The sequence below is a fragment of the Papio anubis genome, chromosome 12 (genome assembly GCF_008728515.1).
Source record: "Papio anubis isolate 15944 chromosome 12, Panubis1.0, whole genome shotgun sequence".
In the NCBI taxonomy this organism is placed as follows: Eukaryota; Metazoa; Chordata; class Mammalia; order Primates; family Cercopithecidae; genus Papio; species Papio anubis.
Window position 1 is genome coordinate 122,540,941 of NC_044987.1, and position 16,836 is coordinate 122,557,776.

The window sequence follows — 16,836 nt, forward strand, 5'->3', positions numbered from 1 at the left end:
CACTCATTCTCTCATTCACTCACTCATTCGCTCATTCATTTACTCATTCACTCACTCATGCACTCACTTATTTACTCATTCACTCATTTGCTCACTCATTCACTCATTCGCTCACTCATTCACTCATCATTCACTCATTTGCTCACTCATTTGCTCGCTCACTCATTCACTCATTCATTTACTCATTTGCTCGCTCACTCATTCAGTCACTCATTCACTCATTCACTCACTCCTTCACTCATTCATTCATTCACTCAGTCATTCACTCATTTGCTCACTCATCCACTCATTCACTTACTCATTGGCTCATTCACTCATTTGCTTACTCATTTGCTCATTCACTCATTCACTCATTTACTTACTCACTTATTCACTTACTCATTCACTCACTCATTTTCTCACTCATTCATTCAGTCTCTCACTCATTCACTCACATATTCATTCACTCACATTCACTCATATTCACTCATTCACTTACTCATTCACTCACTCATTCACTCACTCATTCACTTACTCATTCACTCATTTGCTCACTCATTCACTCACTCATTTGCTCACTCATTCACTCATTCATTCATTCACTTATTCACTCAGTCTCTCACTCATTCATTCACATATTCGTTCACTCACATTCACTCACATTCACTCACTCATCCACTTATTCATTCACTCACTCATTCATTCACTCATTCGCTCACTCATTCACTCATTCACTTACTCATTTGCTCACGCATTCACTCACTCATTCACCTACTCATTCACTAACTCATTCATTCACTCATTCACTCAGTCATTCATTCAGTCACATATTCATTCACATTCACTCACTCACATTCACTCACATGCACTCACTCATTCACTCACACATTCACTCACTTATTCACTCACTCATTTATTCACTCAATCATTCTCTCATTCTCATTCACTCACTCTCTGTGTTCTGACAGATGCATCCTGGACTGTAGACTGCAGCCAAGCCCTCAATGACCTCTGCAGAGTGGTGGTCTCTTCTTGGGGCAGATCCAAGCTCTGGCCTCTCCTCTCTAAGCAGATGGACACTGTCCCACCCAGCCCACAGAGGCAGCAGGGCTGCCCAGTGCTGGGTGGTTGGCCTGAAGTGTGCACCCCCTGGAGCCCAGGTCTATCCCCACCCTGTTCCTGGGTTTTATGAACAAGCTCAAAAAATGTACAGTCCACAAATTGCAAAATGCTCAAGTGTATTTATGCAACAGATTGGCCATGTCCTGAGGAGGGGAGTGCAGGCTGAGGGCTGACGTAGGAGTGAGGCTTTTCCTCCTGCAGCCACTGGGCAGCCTATCACCACATCCAAGCATCATTGCTGAGACCCTCAGGTGATACTCAAGTCCCGAGAACAGCAGACTGGACACATGGCCAGAGGAGCCCCACCGGCCCTGGGCTGGTCCTGAGAGGTGGCTGCAGGCGGGGCGGGTAAGGGCCCCTCCTCCAGGCAGTGGGTGACCCACAGCCCACACCCTCCACAAGAAAGCGGGCGTGGACAGTGCGTTCAAAGCTGCAGCTGCCTGGATGAGGGCACAAGTTCCACTGGCCTTGGAAGCCGAACTCGGAGGACATATGGGAGGTTCTCCTTGGGGGTCAGGAGGGCAGCGGTGCTGGTCAGTGGACGGGGGACACCAGGGTGCCTCTCTCCCAGCTCCCACTCCCCGCCTCCTGGCTCTGCTCGGGTCCCATCTCCTCCGAGTGCTGGGTGTCGCCCGGCGTGGGGCACCGCTGGCCCCTGCAGCCGCACTGTTCCACCTCGGTGAAGCTGAAGGTCCGGCTGGAGCCGTCGGCGCAGTGCAGGGTCACATTCCTCAGCGAGGTCCGCAGCTCCTGGCAGCACTGGCACCTGTGCTCCACCATGTTGCCCTCGAACGAGTACCTGTGGGCAGGGACTGCTCAGCACCTCCTGCTGAAGCTGGCACCGTGCGGAGCTCCGGGCGGTCCCACCAGCTGCTGTGCTGGGACCATCCCAGCCTCGTGCTGCAAGCTGGCACCGTGCGGAGCTCCGGGCGACCCCATCGTGTTCCCTACTCCTGGAGGCGTGCTGCCAGTGTCTGACAACCAGCTCTCATTTGCCAGTTCCCCAGGCGCCAACAGTCCCACCAGGGCCGACTCCAGCTCCGTGCTGATGGGAGGGAGGGAGACTCGGGGCAGCTGCAGCAAGTTACCGACGGAGCTCAGTAAACAGAGGCGCGTGATGCCAACACAGGCTCTGGGACTGTGGTCGCCCCAGCCCCACCCTCGCCATCTCAGGACCCTTTTCCCACCTCACCCTCAGAGCCCTTTCCCTGGCCCCTCATGGTCCTGCCCCTCATCTCTCTGGCACCCAGAGCCCCGGGGGCCTCGACTGCACCCCACAGTCAATTGTGTCTCCCTGCCCACTGCCCAGGCACGTACATGGAAGAGCTGTCCCCACAGTTCCCCCGGCAGTAAGCCAGGCGCACGGGCTCCGAGGAGTTGCAGCCCTGCTGCTGGATGATCTGGCTCCTATGGTACACAGCACAGGTCGACTCTGGGGAGGAATACAGGGTTTAGGACCAGCCCAGCTGCTCCTGGACTTCTGAGGGTGGAGCCCACCCTGCCCAGCAGGCTCGGCACTTACGGTTCTGGTACTGGGGTGGGAGCGGGGGCGGCGGGCAGAAGCGACAGCAGCCGTCCTTGCTCATGCGGGCCTCGTCCTGTGCCAACAGAGGGGTGCCCTCAGTGTTGAGGCGCTCGGCGGCCCCCGCAGAAGTGGGGGACGGGCACATGGGGCCAGGCTCGGGAGTGGACAGCCCCAAGCAGGAGAGAGTGTCTGCTGGCGCTGCAGCAATGATCACAGCCCCCCAAACCCATCTGGGGCTGAAGCCCCCTTGGCTGGGGCAGGGATCCTGGACCTCACCAGAGAACAGCTGAGCGGGGGGCACGCCTTCTTCGTGGTGACCACCACGAGCCCGTCCAAGTGCTTCTCACACTCATAGGTGACACAGTGGTTCCCGGGGTCTGACCAGGTCTCGCCGGGCTGGAGGGAGGCCAGGCCCCGGGGTGAGTGACCCTCCCTCCATCTGTCCGTCTATCTGCACCCCAGCCTGTGGGCTTCCAGAGGGTCCCCAGCCTCTGGCAGACGCATGCCTGGCTCCGGGGGGTAACGACAGGTCTCCAAATGCCTCAGTACTCCCAGACCCTGCCCTTCTTCTTTGTGGCAGCCGCTACTCACGTAGAAGAGGTGGGTGGAGCTCCCGCTGGTGTTGGTGACACAGGCGACCTGCACACAAGTGCCACAGCACTGCCCGCTCTGCTCCTGGTACTCAAAGCCCTGTGGGAGGGATGGGCATGTGGCCGGAGTCCAGAGGACCACTGCCCTCCAGGGGCCGGGAGGGGGTAGGGGCAGGGCAGGGGCACTCACCACAGGGCAGTGTGAGTTGCAGATCTGGGTCTCACAACTGACCACAAACGTGTCCGACAGGGGGCCGCCAGGCAGCTCACACCTGCAGGTTTCGCACAGGCTGGAGGAGACCACGGCGCCGGGCTGGGAAGAGCCAGGGCAGCAGACACTCTGCTGAGGGCCCATGAGCTTGGGCCCTGAGGAGACCCGCCCCCTGCCTCCTCACTGGTTTGCTGCCCCCACCTTCCCAGACATCCGCCTCCAGGCCGCTTCCTATCAGGCTGACTTGCACCCCTGGGGTGACTCTTGGTGGCACCTCCTGGTACAGAGGCCACAGCCCAGGGTCCCCATCCCTAGGGCAGAGCCCCACGTTGCACCCCCATGGATGGGGGCCACATGCTCAGCCGGCTCAGGACAGAGCCATGGGATCCAAGGCTGGCTGTGCTGTGGTGCCAGGAGAGGCAAAGCCCCCCGGAGCCCCCGGAGCCCCCCGGAGCCCCCGGAGCCCCCGGAGCCCCCTGGAGCCCCCGGAGCCAGGCAGCCCAGGGTGTAGACGTCCACACTTCAGGGGCCTGGGACCGACCTCAGGCCTCAGCCACACTTAATAGTGGACTGTGTCCGCAGAGACTAAAGTCCCTGGCCCCAGCGGGGGTTGGCAGGTGCTCCGAAGTCTACCTGGGCCCTAGGGTCAGCAGGAAGCTCCGTCCCTGTGGCTGCGGGGGTCTGGGCTCTGCGGCTCTTACCTGGTACAAGGTCCCGTTGATGCTGCACTCTGTCCAGTCTGCCCAGGAGAAGACAAGCAGCTGCACCCCCTGCCACCCATCCTCCCCTCACCCTCGGCATGCCCGCCCCTGCAGCCTCCTGGGCGCCTCATTCCCAGGCTCGCCACTGGGGTTTGTCCAGCCTTGTCCCTGCAGAAGGCTCAGTCCGGAGCCACAGACTGGCAGTGGACAAGCCGCAGCAGCATCTGGTTATCTGGTTATGGCCCCCCAAAATCCTGGGTGGAGACCCCAGCCCACGGCCCACGACAAGGTCTGGTCCAGGATACTCACTGCACTTTTGGACCGGGCAGCAGTCCCCCTCCTCGTAGGTCGGGATCGCACGGGCACCCTCGGGACAGTCCACGGGTGCAGGGCAGTGGCTGGTGTTGCAGGCTGTGGGGGCGGAGGGAGGCAATTGGGAGTCTGTCCCCTGCCCCCGCCCAAAGGCCCACCCCCGGGGTCTCCAGGATTGCGGACTGCCCGGACAGCCCGCTGGGGGGTCTCCAGATGAGGCTGTTGCAGGAGCGGAGAAGGGGGCACCCTCATAGGCACTGCCCCCAGGTGCGTGCCCCAAGGCAGCAGCAAAGGCCGGGCCGAGTGGGCTCCGGGTCACCTGCCTGCCACGCCGTGCCCCCCACCCAGCCAAGGGCTTACCGCAGTTGTACTGGGGGCAGCACTGGCCGGCCTGTGGGGCTGCAGGCACAGGCACGAAGCCAGGCAGGGGGCAGGCAGGGGGCAGCGGGCAGAGCTTGGGTCGGCAGGTCAGCGTCCACGTGGCCGCCTCACACGTGCACTCCTGGCAGTCCCTGCTGACGGTGTGGCCCACCTGCGAGGGAGAGGCCTGAGGTCCAGCATCCACAGCGGCTCCACCCAGGGGCGCAGCAGCCAGGCCGGCTCATGCAGTGTGGAGGCCGTGCGGCCTGCAGCTGAGGACCCCACAGGAGTAGAGCTTCTAAAGTGCAGTGTGGGCCAAGCATGGGCAGGAAGCTCTGCAAGGTGGGCAGGCTGTGGGGTGACTGGCCTGCGCCCCCCACCTCACACTGCCTCAGTCTCAGCTGGGCAGAAGGGGGTCCCAAGGAAGGGAAGAGTATGGCCAGCCTCGGGGCTGGCACCCACACAGCAACACCAGGACAGAGGCCCTGGCACGGTCCCCAGTGCGGACAGTGAGTACCTGGGAAGGGAGATCCCCGAGTCTTTCTGGGAGCCTAGCTCCTCCCACGGCCCTTTCCCTGGGCCTCTGGCACAGAGAGGACACCCCGTCCCTTGAGCCCCCTCTGACCATTTCTGGGGCTAGTGTTTCCAGAGCCTCCCTCCTCAGGCTCTTAGACTCCGGTGCCCTCTCGGGCCACACCTCCCGCTCACCTTCACTGGCTCTCCGTGGGGCCCCAGACACCCTGGAAGGAGAGAGATCTGAGGTCACGGGAGGTCAGCTGCCATGACAGGAGCGAGGGGCAGGGTCCCGTGTTGGGGCAAGGCGGACCCCAGGACCTGGCCGACAGTCACAGGCCCAGTCCTGCCACCCCACCAGCCCCAGCCTGGGGCACGTACTGGGGCAGCCCGTGGGCACGCAGACTTGGGCACTGGTGCTGAAGAAGGTCATGCCCTCCGGACAGAAGCAGCCTTCAGTGATGGGGCCGGCCTCCGGCAGGGCCCTGTGGAGAGCATAGGGTTGGTGGATGTCGTTTTTCCCTCCAGGTGGGAAGGGCCCCAGCCTGGGAGTGGGAGACGCAGCAGGAGGCTGGGGTCCGGGTGGCTGCAGTGGCCCACGGCAGGGCCAGGAGGGACGGCGCCTACCCGAGGCTGGCGCTGTCGTTCCCATAGCAGTAGGAGGGGTTGCTCGGGCCGCAGGGCTGGTACACCTTGTCGGCTGGGCAGGTGAATGCTGTGGGGAGGGGAAGCCATACCTGAGAGGGAGGGAGGGCACCCACCCCGAACAACGTGGGCCGCTGGGCACCAACATCTTCTCCAGAGCTGCCCGCAGCCACCCGTGGGCCTGGGCCTGGCCACGGCCTGCCACACCCCGGGGCCCCGCCATGGGCTCCCTGATGTGGATGCCCTCCTTTCTCTCCAGGGAACCGGGAGCACTCTGTCCTGGGGCTGACCCCTCCTCCTCCAGGTCCCACCCAGACTGCCCGAGCCCACCCTGAGGGTCTGCCTGGCGTACCTGTGCCCCTCACAAGCGACTTGGGACCCTGAGGACAGTGGGGGCACTCACGGCACATGTGGTTGGTCCGGCCTCTCCAGTTGATGCAGATGTCTTGGGACGCGCAGAGCGCCGCGTACAGCTCCAGGCTGGAGCACACTGTGTCCAGGTCGGTCTTGTGGCACTGGTCGAAAGTGCAGCCCTCATAGAATGGCAGTGGGGGGATCACAGCGTGGCACGGCTCAAAGACCCTGTAGGAGGGATGGGCGGGGTGCTGGGTGCAGCCTCTCTGGCCACCTGCTGTTCCATGTCAGGCTCCCAGGCTTCAGGGCAGTCCCCAGGAGAGGTGAGTCCCTGAGCAGCCACTGGTGTGCGGCCGCCCTCCTGTCTGTGTCCGGAAAGCCTCCTTCCACATATTCTGTGGGCTTGGGGGCTGGGGTTGGGGGTCCAGATGGCATCATACACTTATTTCTGCAAGTTCTTCTTCCTGGGCCCCCCACTGCCGCCCTGCAAACCTGGGAGCTGTCTGGGGGTGGTGACCGATGCCCCCGTCCATACGCCTAAGCCAGCAGGGAGCCTCAGAGACTGCTTGGCCTGGCCAGCCCTTGGCAGCATTCCAGCCATGACCACCCCTCCCTGGCACCCACCCCTCCCAGTACCTGCCCCCCGTCCCCAGCACCCACTCCTCCCCAGCACCTGCCCCTCCTTGGCCTGTGGCACCAGCAGCTCTTGTTTCCTCTCAGGAGCCCCTTGAAAACGTACCTCTTCCCCGCGAGCCCTTGGAAGGGTGGGGGTGGGGCGGCCACGCTGACCCTCCCTCCCTTGCACCCAAGTCTCACTTGCTCAGAATCAGCCGGCAGATGGACGATGGCGGGCACGGAGCAGGCGGGGTGGTAGGCCCGAACGTGGTGGACCCAACTGTCGTGGGCCCGACCGTGGTGGGCAGCGGGCGAGGCCCGTGGCAGGCTGGCTGGTTGGGGATGCTGACATTCCAGAGGCCAGACATCTCAGAGCAGGAAGCGACCACCGTGCCCCCAGGCGTGCGGCACTCATCCTTCAGGTCGTTGGTGCAAGTGCCTGGACAGATGCGGTGGGGGTCAGGCTGCTGGACAGCAGAGCCAGGCGGCCCCAGTCCACATGGGGCTCAGCACCCCCAGCTGGGGGACAGGACCCTGGCATCTCAGGGTCACACCTTGGTGGACCGCAGTGGACCCTGCCTGTGCCTCACTGTCCCCCAAGAACAACCCTGGGACAGTCCCCATGGCACCGGGGAGCTGCAGGTACGGGCAGGTGTAGGCCTCATGCGTGTGGCCTGCGCTCGGCAGAGCAGCCAGAAAGCAGAGACACCAGCACGCGCAGCACGTGGCGGCCTCGCCCCCTGCCCAGTACCCCCTGCCCCCGTGAATGCCAGACGATGCCTGGGAGCCCTGTGGCCTCACCGCACTGGCCCTCGGTGTTGTTGGCAAACTTGCTGAAGGGCACCTCCACCGAGAAGATGAGGCCGGAGAACATGACCTGGACGCCCAGTGCCGGGATGGTCGCGTACATCTTGATGCCGACGCGCGAGACCACGATGCCATTTTTCCGGAAGCCGGGGCTGACTACCTTGTTGTTGAAGATGATCTGGACGCGGGGCGCAGTCGATGGGAAGATAGAAGGCGGGCAGGCGGGCGGGTGGTCAGCCACTGCTCAGGCTCTAGCCAGGAAAGCCACGTCCCCCACCCTCTACCCAGCACACCGGGCGCACCCCCACCTCATTGGTCATCGCCCCGTGGACTGACTTGCGGGTCAGCACCACGCGGTCCTGCTGGTACTCCAGGATGATGGACTTCGGGCAGGAAAGCCCATCCTCCGCGCCACAGAAGTCGTTGTCCACCAGCACGCGGAAGTGGCCGTACACGGGCACGATCTGCTGCACCAGCACATACGTGCAGTTGTCCAGGAAGGTGTAGTAGGTGCCATCAAAGGTGATGTAGTGGGGATCACCCCAGCCGCTGCACACACCTGCCAGGCCCCAGGGGCAGCCTTATGGAATGGTGGCACCATGGCCCCGGGGTTTTCTCCCAACAGGTCACATCTGTCCCTGACCCCCCACCGTCTCCCCTCACAGGGCGCACGAGACCCTCCACATCATCAGAACACACGTGACCAGCGCCTGCACAGAGCTCCGTCCAGCGGACGCTTGACAAGGCTGGAGCAAGGCAGGGACAGACCCCTCCACCTTCTCCAGCCAGGCTGCTCGGAGGCTCACAGGGATTCACTCCGCACCCCTAAGTGGGGAGGCTCGGCCCCGTGCATCCCCGCCTCGATGATGGGAAATCCTTCCTGCTGTCCCACCTGATTCCTTTCTGCTTCAGCCAAGCCCCCTCCTCTGCCCCACCCCTTTCCACCTGGGTGGGGAGTGGCTGCCCCGGCTGCCCCGGCTCCCGCCCGGTGCTCCACTCACACTGGCACTGGTAGTGATAGCAGCAGCCGTCCTGGTCGGCCACCTTCAGGGCCGGGTAGCCATTGGCACAGGTGGGTTTCTCCACCCTCGGGCACGTTCGCGGGCGCAGGGAGATGATGTTGTTGCCCTCACAGGTGGCCTCGGAGCAGTTGGGCGTGGCCCAGGTCTCACCTTTCTGCAGAAGCACAGAGAGCTGCAGGGTCCGGCCTCTCCTGGTCTCCAGGGCACCCCTTGGTTCTTGAGGTCACAGTCCCGAGAGTCCCATATGGGGACACGGGAGGGTGGCTGTGCCCCAGTCTCCTTCCCGCCCCATCCTCAGCACCCACCCCAGACACCGAGCTGGCCCGGGGCAGGGGTCTCTGGTGTGAGAGTTGCTCCTCCCTGGCTCTGCCACACTTCCTGGCTGTGCAGCCGCGGCCACAGCCTCATCCCGCTGCTCTGGCCCTGGCTGGCCTCAGCACAGCCTCAGCCTTGGGCCCACACACCCAGTGCCTAGAAATCCCGTGTCTGGGAAGTCCAGGGGGATCAGAGACCCTGGGCTATAGCACAGCCCTCTCCTGATGGCCAGGCTGCCTCCACTAGGGCCAGTGACCTTCTCAAGACCTTGCAGCTGAAGCCTAATTGCAAAGACATTCAAGTTCCCTGCAGTGGCCCCTGAGCCTTCAGAAGGGTGAGAAGCAGAGGGTTACCTTTCTGGGGGGAACTGCATTTGGGCATCCCAGCTCAGTGACGGGCTCAGAGGTGGATGTCCAAGGGGACGTGGCTGGGGCAGGAGGCAGCGTGGTGGATGGACAGTCACTGCCAACTCCTCTGACCACTTGGCAGTCCTGGCTGCACAGGGCATAATAGCAGTGGCCGGCAAGGTCTCTGTGGCGGTATATGGTGGATCCTACAGGAGGAAGGGACATGATAGCCTTTAGTGGAGCCCTGCTCAAAGAAGAGGCACAAACCCCTCTGTGGGCCAGAGGGGCACTATCTACCACCCGTGTAATGGGAACAAACTTCAGAGAATGCCAGCAGCCACTCTGTGACAATGAGCCTGTGCCACAAAGAGCAGAGACTCCTCTCATCTCCATCACAGCTTGGCATTCCTGGATGAAAAACTGACCAGGGTGAGCTCAGAAACAATTGCACCAGAAACACTCACGAACCCATGGGGTAGAGCCGGTCAGTTACGTTGCAGAAGCAGGTTGGGGTGGAGTAAGCCACAGAGCTGGAGGCCACAGAGCTGGATGCCACAGAGCTGGATGCCACAGAGGTGGATGCCACGGAGGTAGACAGGGAAGGATACAGGGTATTGGTAGAAGTCCCATATGGGGTCACAGCAGTCACCGGGCAGCCTTTGGGGATCTCGCAGCAGAGCACGCGCACCTCGTAGTTGAGGCACATCTTGAAGGGTCCCTGCTGGTCCTGGTTCCGGCACACCAGGCCCTCTTCGCGGCTGCACTGCACCACCTGGCCCAGGTGTTCGATGCTCACCTCTGGGTGGCTCGCGGCTCGGCACTGGAGCCTGGTGATCTCCTCAGGTTGGCGGCAGATTTTTTCCCCACTCCTGATGATGTTGTTGTAGGTTTCCTCATCTCTGCCGTGCGGTCCAGGGGATGGGAAGTCCACGTCGAACCACTTGGTCCAGGTGCACTGGGGATGACAGTCACTGGTAACTGGTTGAGGGTGGGTTGTCTTGGATACAGAAACATGGCTTGTGCTGGTCTTTGAAACAGAGGTTGTGCTGGTGGTGGGAACAGGGCTGGGAGTAGTTCCAGGACTAGAGGTTGTGCTGGTTGTAGGAGCAGAGGTTGTGCTGGTTGTAGGAGCAGAGGTTGTGCTGATTATAGGAGCGGAGGTTGTGCTGCTCTGTGCAGTGGAGGTTGTGCTGCTTGTAGGGGCAGAGGTTGTGCTGGTTGTAGGAGCAGAGGTTGTGCTGGTTGTAGGAGCCGAGGTTGTGCTGCTTGTAGGGGCAGAAGTAGTGCTGGTTATAGGAGCTGAGGATGTGGTGGTTGTAGGAGCCGAGGTAGTGGTGGTTGTAGGAACAGAGGTTGTCCTGTGTGTAGGAGCAGAGGCTGTGCTGGTTGTAGAAGCAGAAGTTGTGCTGGTGATAGGAAGAGGGCTGGGAGTAGTTTCAGGACCAGAGGTTGTGCTGGTAGTAGAAGCAGAGGTTGTGCTGGTGGTAGGCACAGGGCTGGGAGTAGTTCCAGGGACCAAAGGTTCTGCTGGTTGTAGAAGCAGAGGTTTTAAGGGTTGTAGGAGCAGAGGTTGTGCTGGTGGTGGTAGAACAGGGCTGGGAGTAGTTTCAGACCAGAGACAGCGCGGGTTGCAGGGCTGAGGTTGGAAGCGCCTAGGGCAGAGGTTGTTCTGGTTGTAGGGGCAGAGATTGTGCTGGTGGTGGGAACAGGGCTTTGGGTAGTTCCAGGACCAGAAGTTGTACCTGGCTGTAATGAGGTGATTGTTCTGACCCAGGGCAGAGATTGTGCTGGTTGTAGTAGCAGAGGTTGTGCTGGTTGGAGGAGCAGAGGTTGTGCTGGTTGGAGGAGCAGAGGTTTTGTTGGTGGTAGGAACAGGGCTGGGTAGTTCCAGGACCAGAGGTTGTGCTGGCTGTAGAAGCAGAGGTTGTGCTGGTGGTAGGAGCAGAGGTCATGCTAGTGGTGGGAACAGGGCTGGGAATAGTTCCAGGACTGGAGGTTGTGCTGATCGTAGGAGCAGAGCTGGTGCTGGTTGTAGTAGCAGAGGTTGTGCTGGTTGGAGGAGCAGAGGTTGTGCTGGTTGTAGCAGAGGTTGTGCTGGTGGTAGGAGCAGGGGTCATGCTAGTGGTGGGAACAGGGCTGGGAATAGTTCCAGGACTGGAGGTTGTGCTGGTCGTAGGAGCAGAGCTGGTGCTGGTTGTAGGAGCAGAGGTTGTGCTGGTGGTAGGAGCAGAGGTTGTGCTGGTAGTGGGAACAGGATTGGGAATAGTTTCAGGACTGGAGGTTGTGCTGGTCATAGGAACAGAGCTGGTGCTGGTTGTAGGAACAGAGGTTGTGCTGGTGGTAGGAACTGGGCTGGGAGTAGTCCCAGGACCAGAGGTTGTGCTGGTTGTAGAAGCAGAGGTTGTAAATTGGCAGTAGGAACAGGGCTGGGAGTAGTTTCAGGACCAGAGGTTGTGCTGGTTGTAGCAGCAGAGGTTTTGCTGCTTGTAGGGGCAGAGGTTGTTCTGGTTGTAGGGGCAGAGGTTGTGCTAATGGTGAAAACAGAGCTTTGGGTACTTCCTGTGACCAGAAGTTGTACTGGTTGTAGGAACAGAGGTTGTGCTGGTCTGTGGAGTGGAGGTTGTGCTGCTTGTAGGCAGAGGTTGGGCTGGTTGTAATAGCAGAGGCCAGGCTGCCAGGTGGTTGGTGAGGTCAGGCTGGTGATGGGGAACAGAGGGCTGAGTCGCCCGAGACCAGAGGTTGTGCTGGTTGTAGTGGCAGAGGTTGTGCTGGTTGTAGGAGCAGAGTTTGTGCTGGTGGTGGGAACAGGGCTTGCATGTCTTAGAACCGTAGCTGTGCTGGCTGTAGGAGGTGAAATTAATTGACTCTAGTGGACAGAGATTGTGCTGGCTGTGGCAGAGGCTGTGCTGGCTGGAGAGCAGAGGTTGTGCTGGTTGTAGGAGGCAGAGGTTGTGCTGGTGGTGGGAACAGGGCTTTGGGTAGTTCCAGGACCAGAAGTTGTGCTGATTGTAGGAGGTGAGATTGTTCTGACTCTAGGGACAGAGATTGTGCTGGTTGTAGTAGCAGAGGTTGTGCTGGTTGGAGGAGCAGAGGTTGTGCTGGTTGAGCAGAGGTTTTGTTGGTGGTAGGAACAGGGCTTGGGGGTAGTTCCAGGACCAGAGGTTGTGCTGGCTGTAGAAGCAGAGGTTGTGCTGGTAGTAGGAGCAGGGGTCAAGGGTGGGGAACAGGGCTGGAAATAAATTCCAGACCGGGAGGTTGTGCTGGGTCGAGGTTGCTGGTGCTGGTTGTAGGAGCAGAGATTGTGCTGGTGGTGGGAACAGGGCTGGGAATAGTTCCAGGACTGGAGTTTGTGCTGGTCGTAGGAGCAGAGCTGGTGCTGGTTGTAGGAGCAGAGGTTGTGCTGGTGGTAGGAACTGGGCTGGGAGTAGTTCCAGGACCAGAGGTTGTGCTGGTTGTAGAAGCTGAGGTTTTGGGCTGAAGGTAGGAACAGGGCTGGGAGTTGTTTCAGGACCAGAGGTTGTGCTGGTCATAGCGGTAGATGTTGTGCTGCTTGTAGGGGCAGAGGTTGCTCTGGTTGTAGGAGCAGAGGTTGTGCTGGTGGTGGGAACAGGGCTGGGAGTACTTCTAGGAATAGAGGTTCTGCTGGTTGTAGGAGCAGAACTGGTGCTAGTTGTAGGAGGAGAGCTGGTGCTGGTTCTAGGAGCAGAGGTTGTTCTGGTGGTAGGAACTGGGCTGGAAGTATTTCCGGGACCAGAGGTTGTGCTAGTTGTAGAAGCAGAGGTTGTGCTGGTGGTAAGAACAGGGCTGGGAGTAGTTTCAGGACCAGAGGTTGTGCTGGTTGTAGCAGCAGATGTTGTGCTACTTGTAGGGGCAGAGGTTGTTCTGGTTGTAGGAGCAGAAGTTGTGCTGGTGGTGGGAACAAGGCTGGGAGTAGTTCCAGGACTAGAGGTTGTGCTGGTTGTAGGAGCAGAACTAGTGCTGGTTGTAGGAGCAGAGCTGGTGGTGCTAGCTTGTAGGAATGAAGCCAGCTGGAGGCAGGGAACAGGGCTGGGAGTAGTTTCAGGACCAGAGGTTGTGCTGGTTGTAGCAGCAGAGGTTTTGTTGCTTGTAGGGGCTGAGGTTGTTCTGGTTGTAGGGGCAGAGGTTGTGCTAATGGTGAAAACAGAGCTTTGGGTACTTCCAGACCAGAAGTTGTACTGGTTGTAGGAACAGAGGTTGTGCTGGTCTGTGGAGTGGAGGTTGTGCTGCTTGTAGGGGCAGAGGTTGGGCTGGTTGTAATAGCAGAGGTTGTGCTGGTTGTAGGAGCAGAGGTCGTGCTGGTGGTGGGAACAGGGCTGGGAGTCGTTCCGGAGACCAGAGGTTGTGCTGGTTGTAGTGGCAGAGGTTGTGCTGGTTGTAGGAGCAGAGTTTGTGCTGGTGGTGGGAACAGGGCTGGGAGTCGTTCCAGGACCAGAGGTTGTGCTGCTGGTAGAAGCAGAAGCAAAGCAGGATAGGAAGAGGGCTGGAGACTTCAGGGACCAGAGGTTGTGCTGGTAGTAGAAGCAGAGGTTGTGCTGGTGGTAGGCACAGGGCTGGGAGTAGTTCCAGGACCAAAGGTTCTGCTGGTTGTAGAAGCAGAGGTTTTGCTGGTTGTAGGAGCAGAGGTTGTGCTGGTGGTGGGAACAGGGCTGGGAGTAGTTTCAGGAGCAGAGGTTGTGCTCGTTGCAGTGGCTGAGGTTGTGCTGCTTGTAGGGGCAGAGGTTGTTCTGGTTGTAGGGGCAGAGATTGTGCTGGTGGTGGGAACAGGGCTTTGGGTAGTTCCAGGACCAGAAGTTGTGCTGGTTGTAGGAGGTGAGATTGTTCTGACCTAGGGACAGAGATTGTGCTGGTTGTAGTAGCAGAGGTTGTGCTGGTTGGAGGAGCAGAGGTTGTGCTGGTTGGATGAGCAGAGGTTTTGCTGGTGGTAGGAACAGGGCTTGGGGTAGTTCCAGGACCAGAGGTTGTGCTGGTTGTAGAAGCAGATGTTACAGGCTACTTGTAGGGGCAGAGGCTGTCTTGCTGTAGGGAGCAGAGCAGCTGGTGGTGGGAACAAGGCTGGGAGTAGTTCCAGGACTAGAGGTTGTGCTGGTTGTAGGAGCAGAACTAGTGCTGGTTGTAGGAGCAGAGCTGGTGGTGCTGGTTGTAGGAACAGAGGTTGTGCTGGAGGTAGGAACAGGGCTGGGAGTAGGGGCCCAGGACCTGAGGTTGTGCTATTTGGGCAGAGGCTGGGTGCTGCCTGTAGGGGCAGAAGCTGTTCCGGTTGTAGGAGCAGAAGCTGTGCTGGTGGTGGGAACAGGGCTGGGAGAACCTTGCGACCTGGGCCAGGCTGCTCTGCAGGGCAGAGGCTGGGTGCCTGGTGGTGCAGGAACAGGCCAGAGTAGCTCCAGCAACCAGAGGTTGTGCTAGTTGTAGAAGCAGAGGGTGTTCTGGTTGTAGGAGCAGTAGTTGCGCTGGTGGTGGGAACAGGGCTGGGAATAGTTCCAGGACTCGAGGTTGTGCTGGTTGTAGGAGCAGAACTGGTGCTGGTTGTAGGAGCAGAGCTGCTGGTGCTGGTTGTAGGAGCAGAGCTGATTGTGCTGGTGATAGGAACAGGGCTGGGAGTAGTTCCAGGACCAGAGGTTGTGCTGGTTGTAGAAGCAGAGGTTGTGCTGGTGGTAGGAACAGGGCTGGGAGTAGTTTCAGGACCAGAGGTTGTGCTGGTTATAGCGGCAGAGGCTGTGCTGCTTGTAGGGTAGAGGTTGTTCTGGTTGTAGGGGCAGAGGTTATGCTGGTGGTGGGAACAGGGCTGGGAGTAGTTCCAGGATCCAGAGGCTGTGCTGGCTGTGGTGGCTGGTGAACTGGGTACTGGCTGTGCAGGGAGCAGAGCTGGTGGTGCTGGTTGTAGGAGCAAAGGTTGTACTGGTGGTAAGAACAGGGCTGGGAGTAGTTCCAGGACCAGAGGTTGTGCTGGTAGTAGAAGCAGAGGTTGTATGGTGGTGGAACAGGCCTGGGAGCAGCCCCAGGACTAGAGGTTGTGCTGGTTGTAGAAGCAGAGGTTGGTTATGGAAGGCAGAGGTTAGGCAGAGGTTGTTCTATGGAGTAGAGGTTGAAGCAGATGGTGGGAATAGGGCTGGAATGGAATAGGTGAAAGAGTAGTGAAGGAGTAGAGGAACTGGCTGGGGAGTAGTCCAGGACCAGAGGTTGTGCTGGTTGTGAAAGCAGAGGTTTTGGGTTGGTCAGGAGGAGCAGGTTGTGCTGGTGGTGGAACAGGGATGGAGTAGTTCCAGGACTAGAGGTTGTCCTGGTTGTAGGAGCAGAGATTATGCTGCTTAGAAGGCAGTGAGGTTGTACCACAGAAGCAGAGGTTGTGCTGGTGGTAGGAACAAGCATGGGGAGAAGCCCAGGACCAGAGGTTGGAAGCAGGAAGGCAGAGGAAGGTAGGGGGTAGAGGAAATGGTAGTGAGGTCAGTGGTGGTGGAATGGGGCTGGAGAAACAGGACTAGGGAAGGGAGCAGAATGGAAGGGAAGGGAGAGCTGGAAGTGATTAGGAACAGAAAGTAGGGAAAGGGGAAGGGGAGTGGAGGTGGAAGAGGTTAAAGGGTGGTTAGAAATAGGGCTGGGGAGCATTTTCAGGACCAGAGGCTGTGCTGGCTATAGTGTATAAGAGGTTGTGCTGTTTGTAGCAGAGGCTGTGCTGGCTTCGTAGGACAGAAGTTGTGCTGGTGGTGGGAACAGGGCTGGGAGTAGTTCCAGGACTGGAGGTTGTGCTGGTTGTAGGAGCAGGTGGTGCTGGTTGTAGGAGCAGAGGTTGTGCTAGTGGTAGGAACAGGGCTGGGAGGCGTTCCAGCACCAGAGGTTGTGCTGGTTGTAGAAGCAGAGGTTTTGCTGGTTGTAGGCAGAGGTTGTGCTGGTGGTGGGAACAGGGCTGGGAGTACTTCCAGGACTAGAGGTTGTGCTGGTTATAGGAGCAGAGGTTGTGCTGGTGGTAGGAACAGGGCTGGGAGTAGTCTCAGGACCAGGAGGCTGAAGTGGCCAGTGGCAGAGGTTGTGCTGCTTGTTGGGGCAGAGGTTGTTCTGGTTGTAGGAGCAGAGGTTGTGCTGGTGGTGGGAACAGGGCTGGGAGTAGTCCAGGAATAGAGGCTGTCCTGGTCAGGTGGAGCAGAACTGGTGCTGGGTTTGGAGTACAGAGGTTGTGCTAGTGGTAGGGACTGACCGGGGAGTAGTCTCAGGACCAGAGACTGCTGGTTGTAGAAGCAGAGGTTGTGCTGGTGGTAGGAACAGGGCTGGGAGTAGTCTCAGGACCAGAGGTTGTGCTGGTTATAGTGGCAGAGGTTGTGCTGCTTGTAGGGGCAGAGGTTGTGCTGGTTGTAGGAGCAGAGGTTGTGCTGATGGTGGGAACAGGGCTGGGAGTAGTTCCAGGA

At 59.5% G+C, this 16,836-nt stretch overlaps 1 protein-coding gene across 1 annotated transcript in view; it reads right to left on the reverse strand.

Moving 5' to 3' along the window:
* Positions 1–1,200: 1,200 nt before the first annotated feature.
* Positions 1,201–16,836, reverse strand: part of MUC5AC (mucin 5AC, oligomeric mucus/gel-forming) — a 40,980-nt gene continuing 25,344 nt past the window's right edge. The window contains 21 exon segments of the mRNA XM_031653843.1: positions 1,201–1,418; positions 1,421–1,655; positions 1,657–1,900; positions 2,419–2,533; positions 2,624–2,699; positions 2,903–3,022; positions 3,218–3,316; positions 3,407–3,529; positions 4,129–4,166; positions 4,438–4,539; positions 4,801–4,972; positions 5,509–5,540; positions 5,695–5,798; positions 5,941–6,028; positions 6,362–6,540; positions 7,129–7,366; positions 7,729–7,912; positions 8,043–8,293; positions 8,736–8,910; positions 9,425–9,624; positions 9,887–10,405. Of these exon segments, the coding sequence (XP_031509703.1) occupies positions 1,360–1,418; positions 1,421–1,655; positions 1,657–1,900; positions 2,419–2,533; positions 2,624–2,699; positions 2,903–3,022; positions 3,218–3,316; positions 3,407–3,529; positions 4,129–4,166; positions 4,438–4,539; positions 4,801–4,972; positions 5,509–5,540; positions 5,695–5,798; positions 5,941–6,028; positions 6,362–6,540; positions 7,129–7,366; positions 7,729–7,912; positions 8,043–8,293; positions 8,736–8,910; positions 9,425–9,624; positions 9,887–10,405 (3,353 nt within the window). The 3' untranslated portion in view covers positions 1,201–1,359.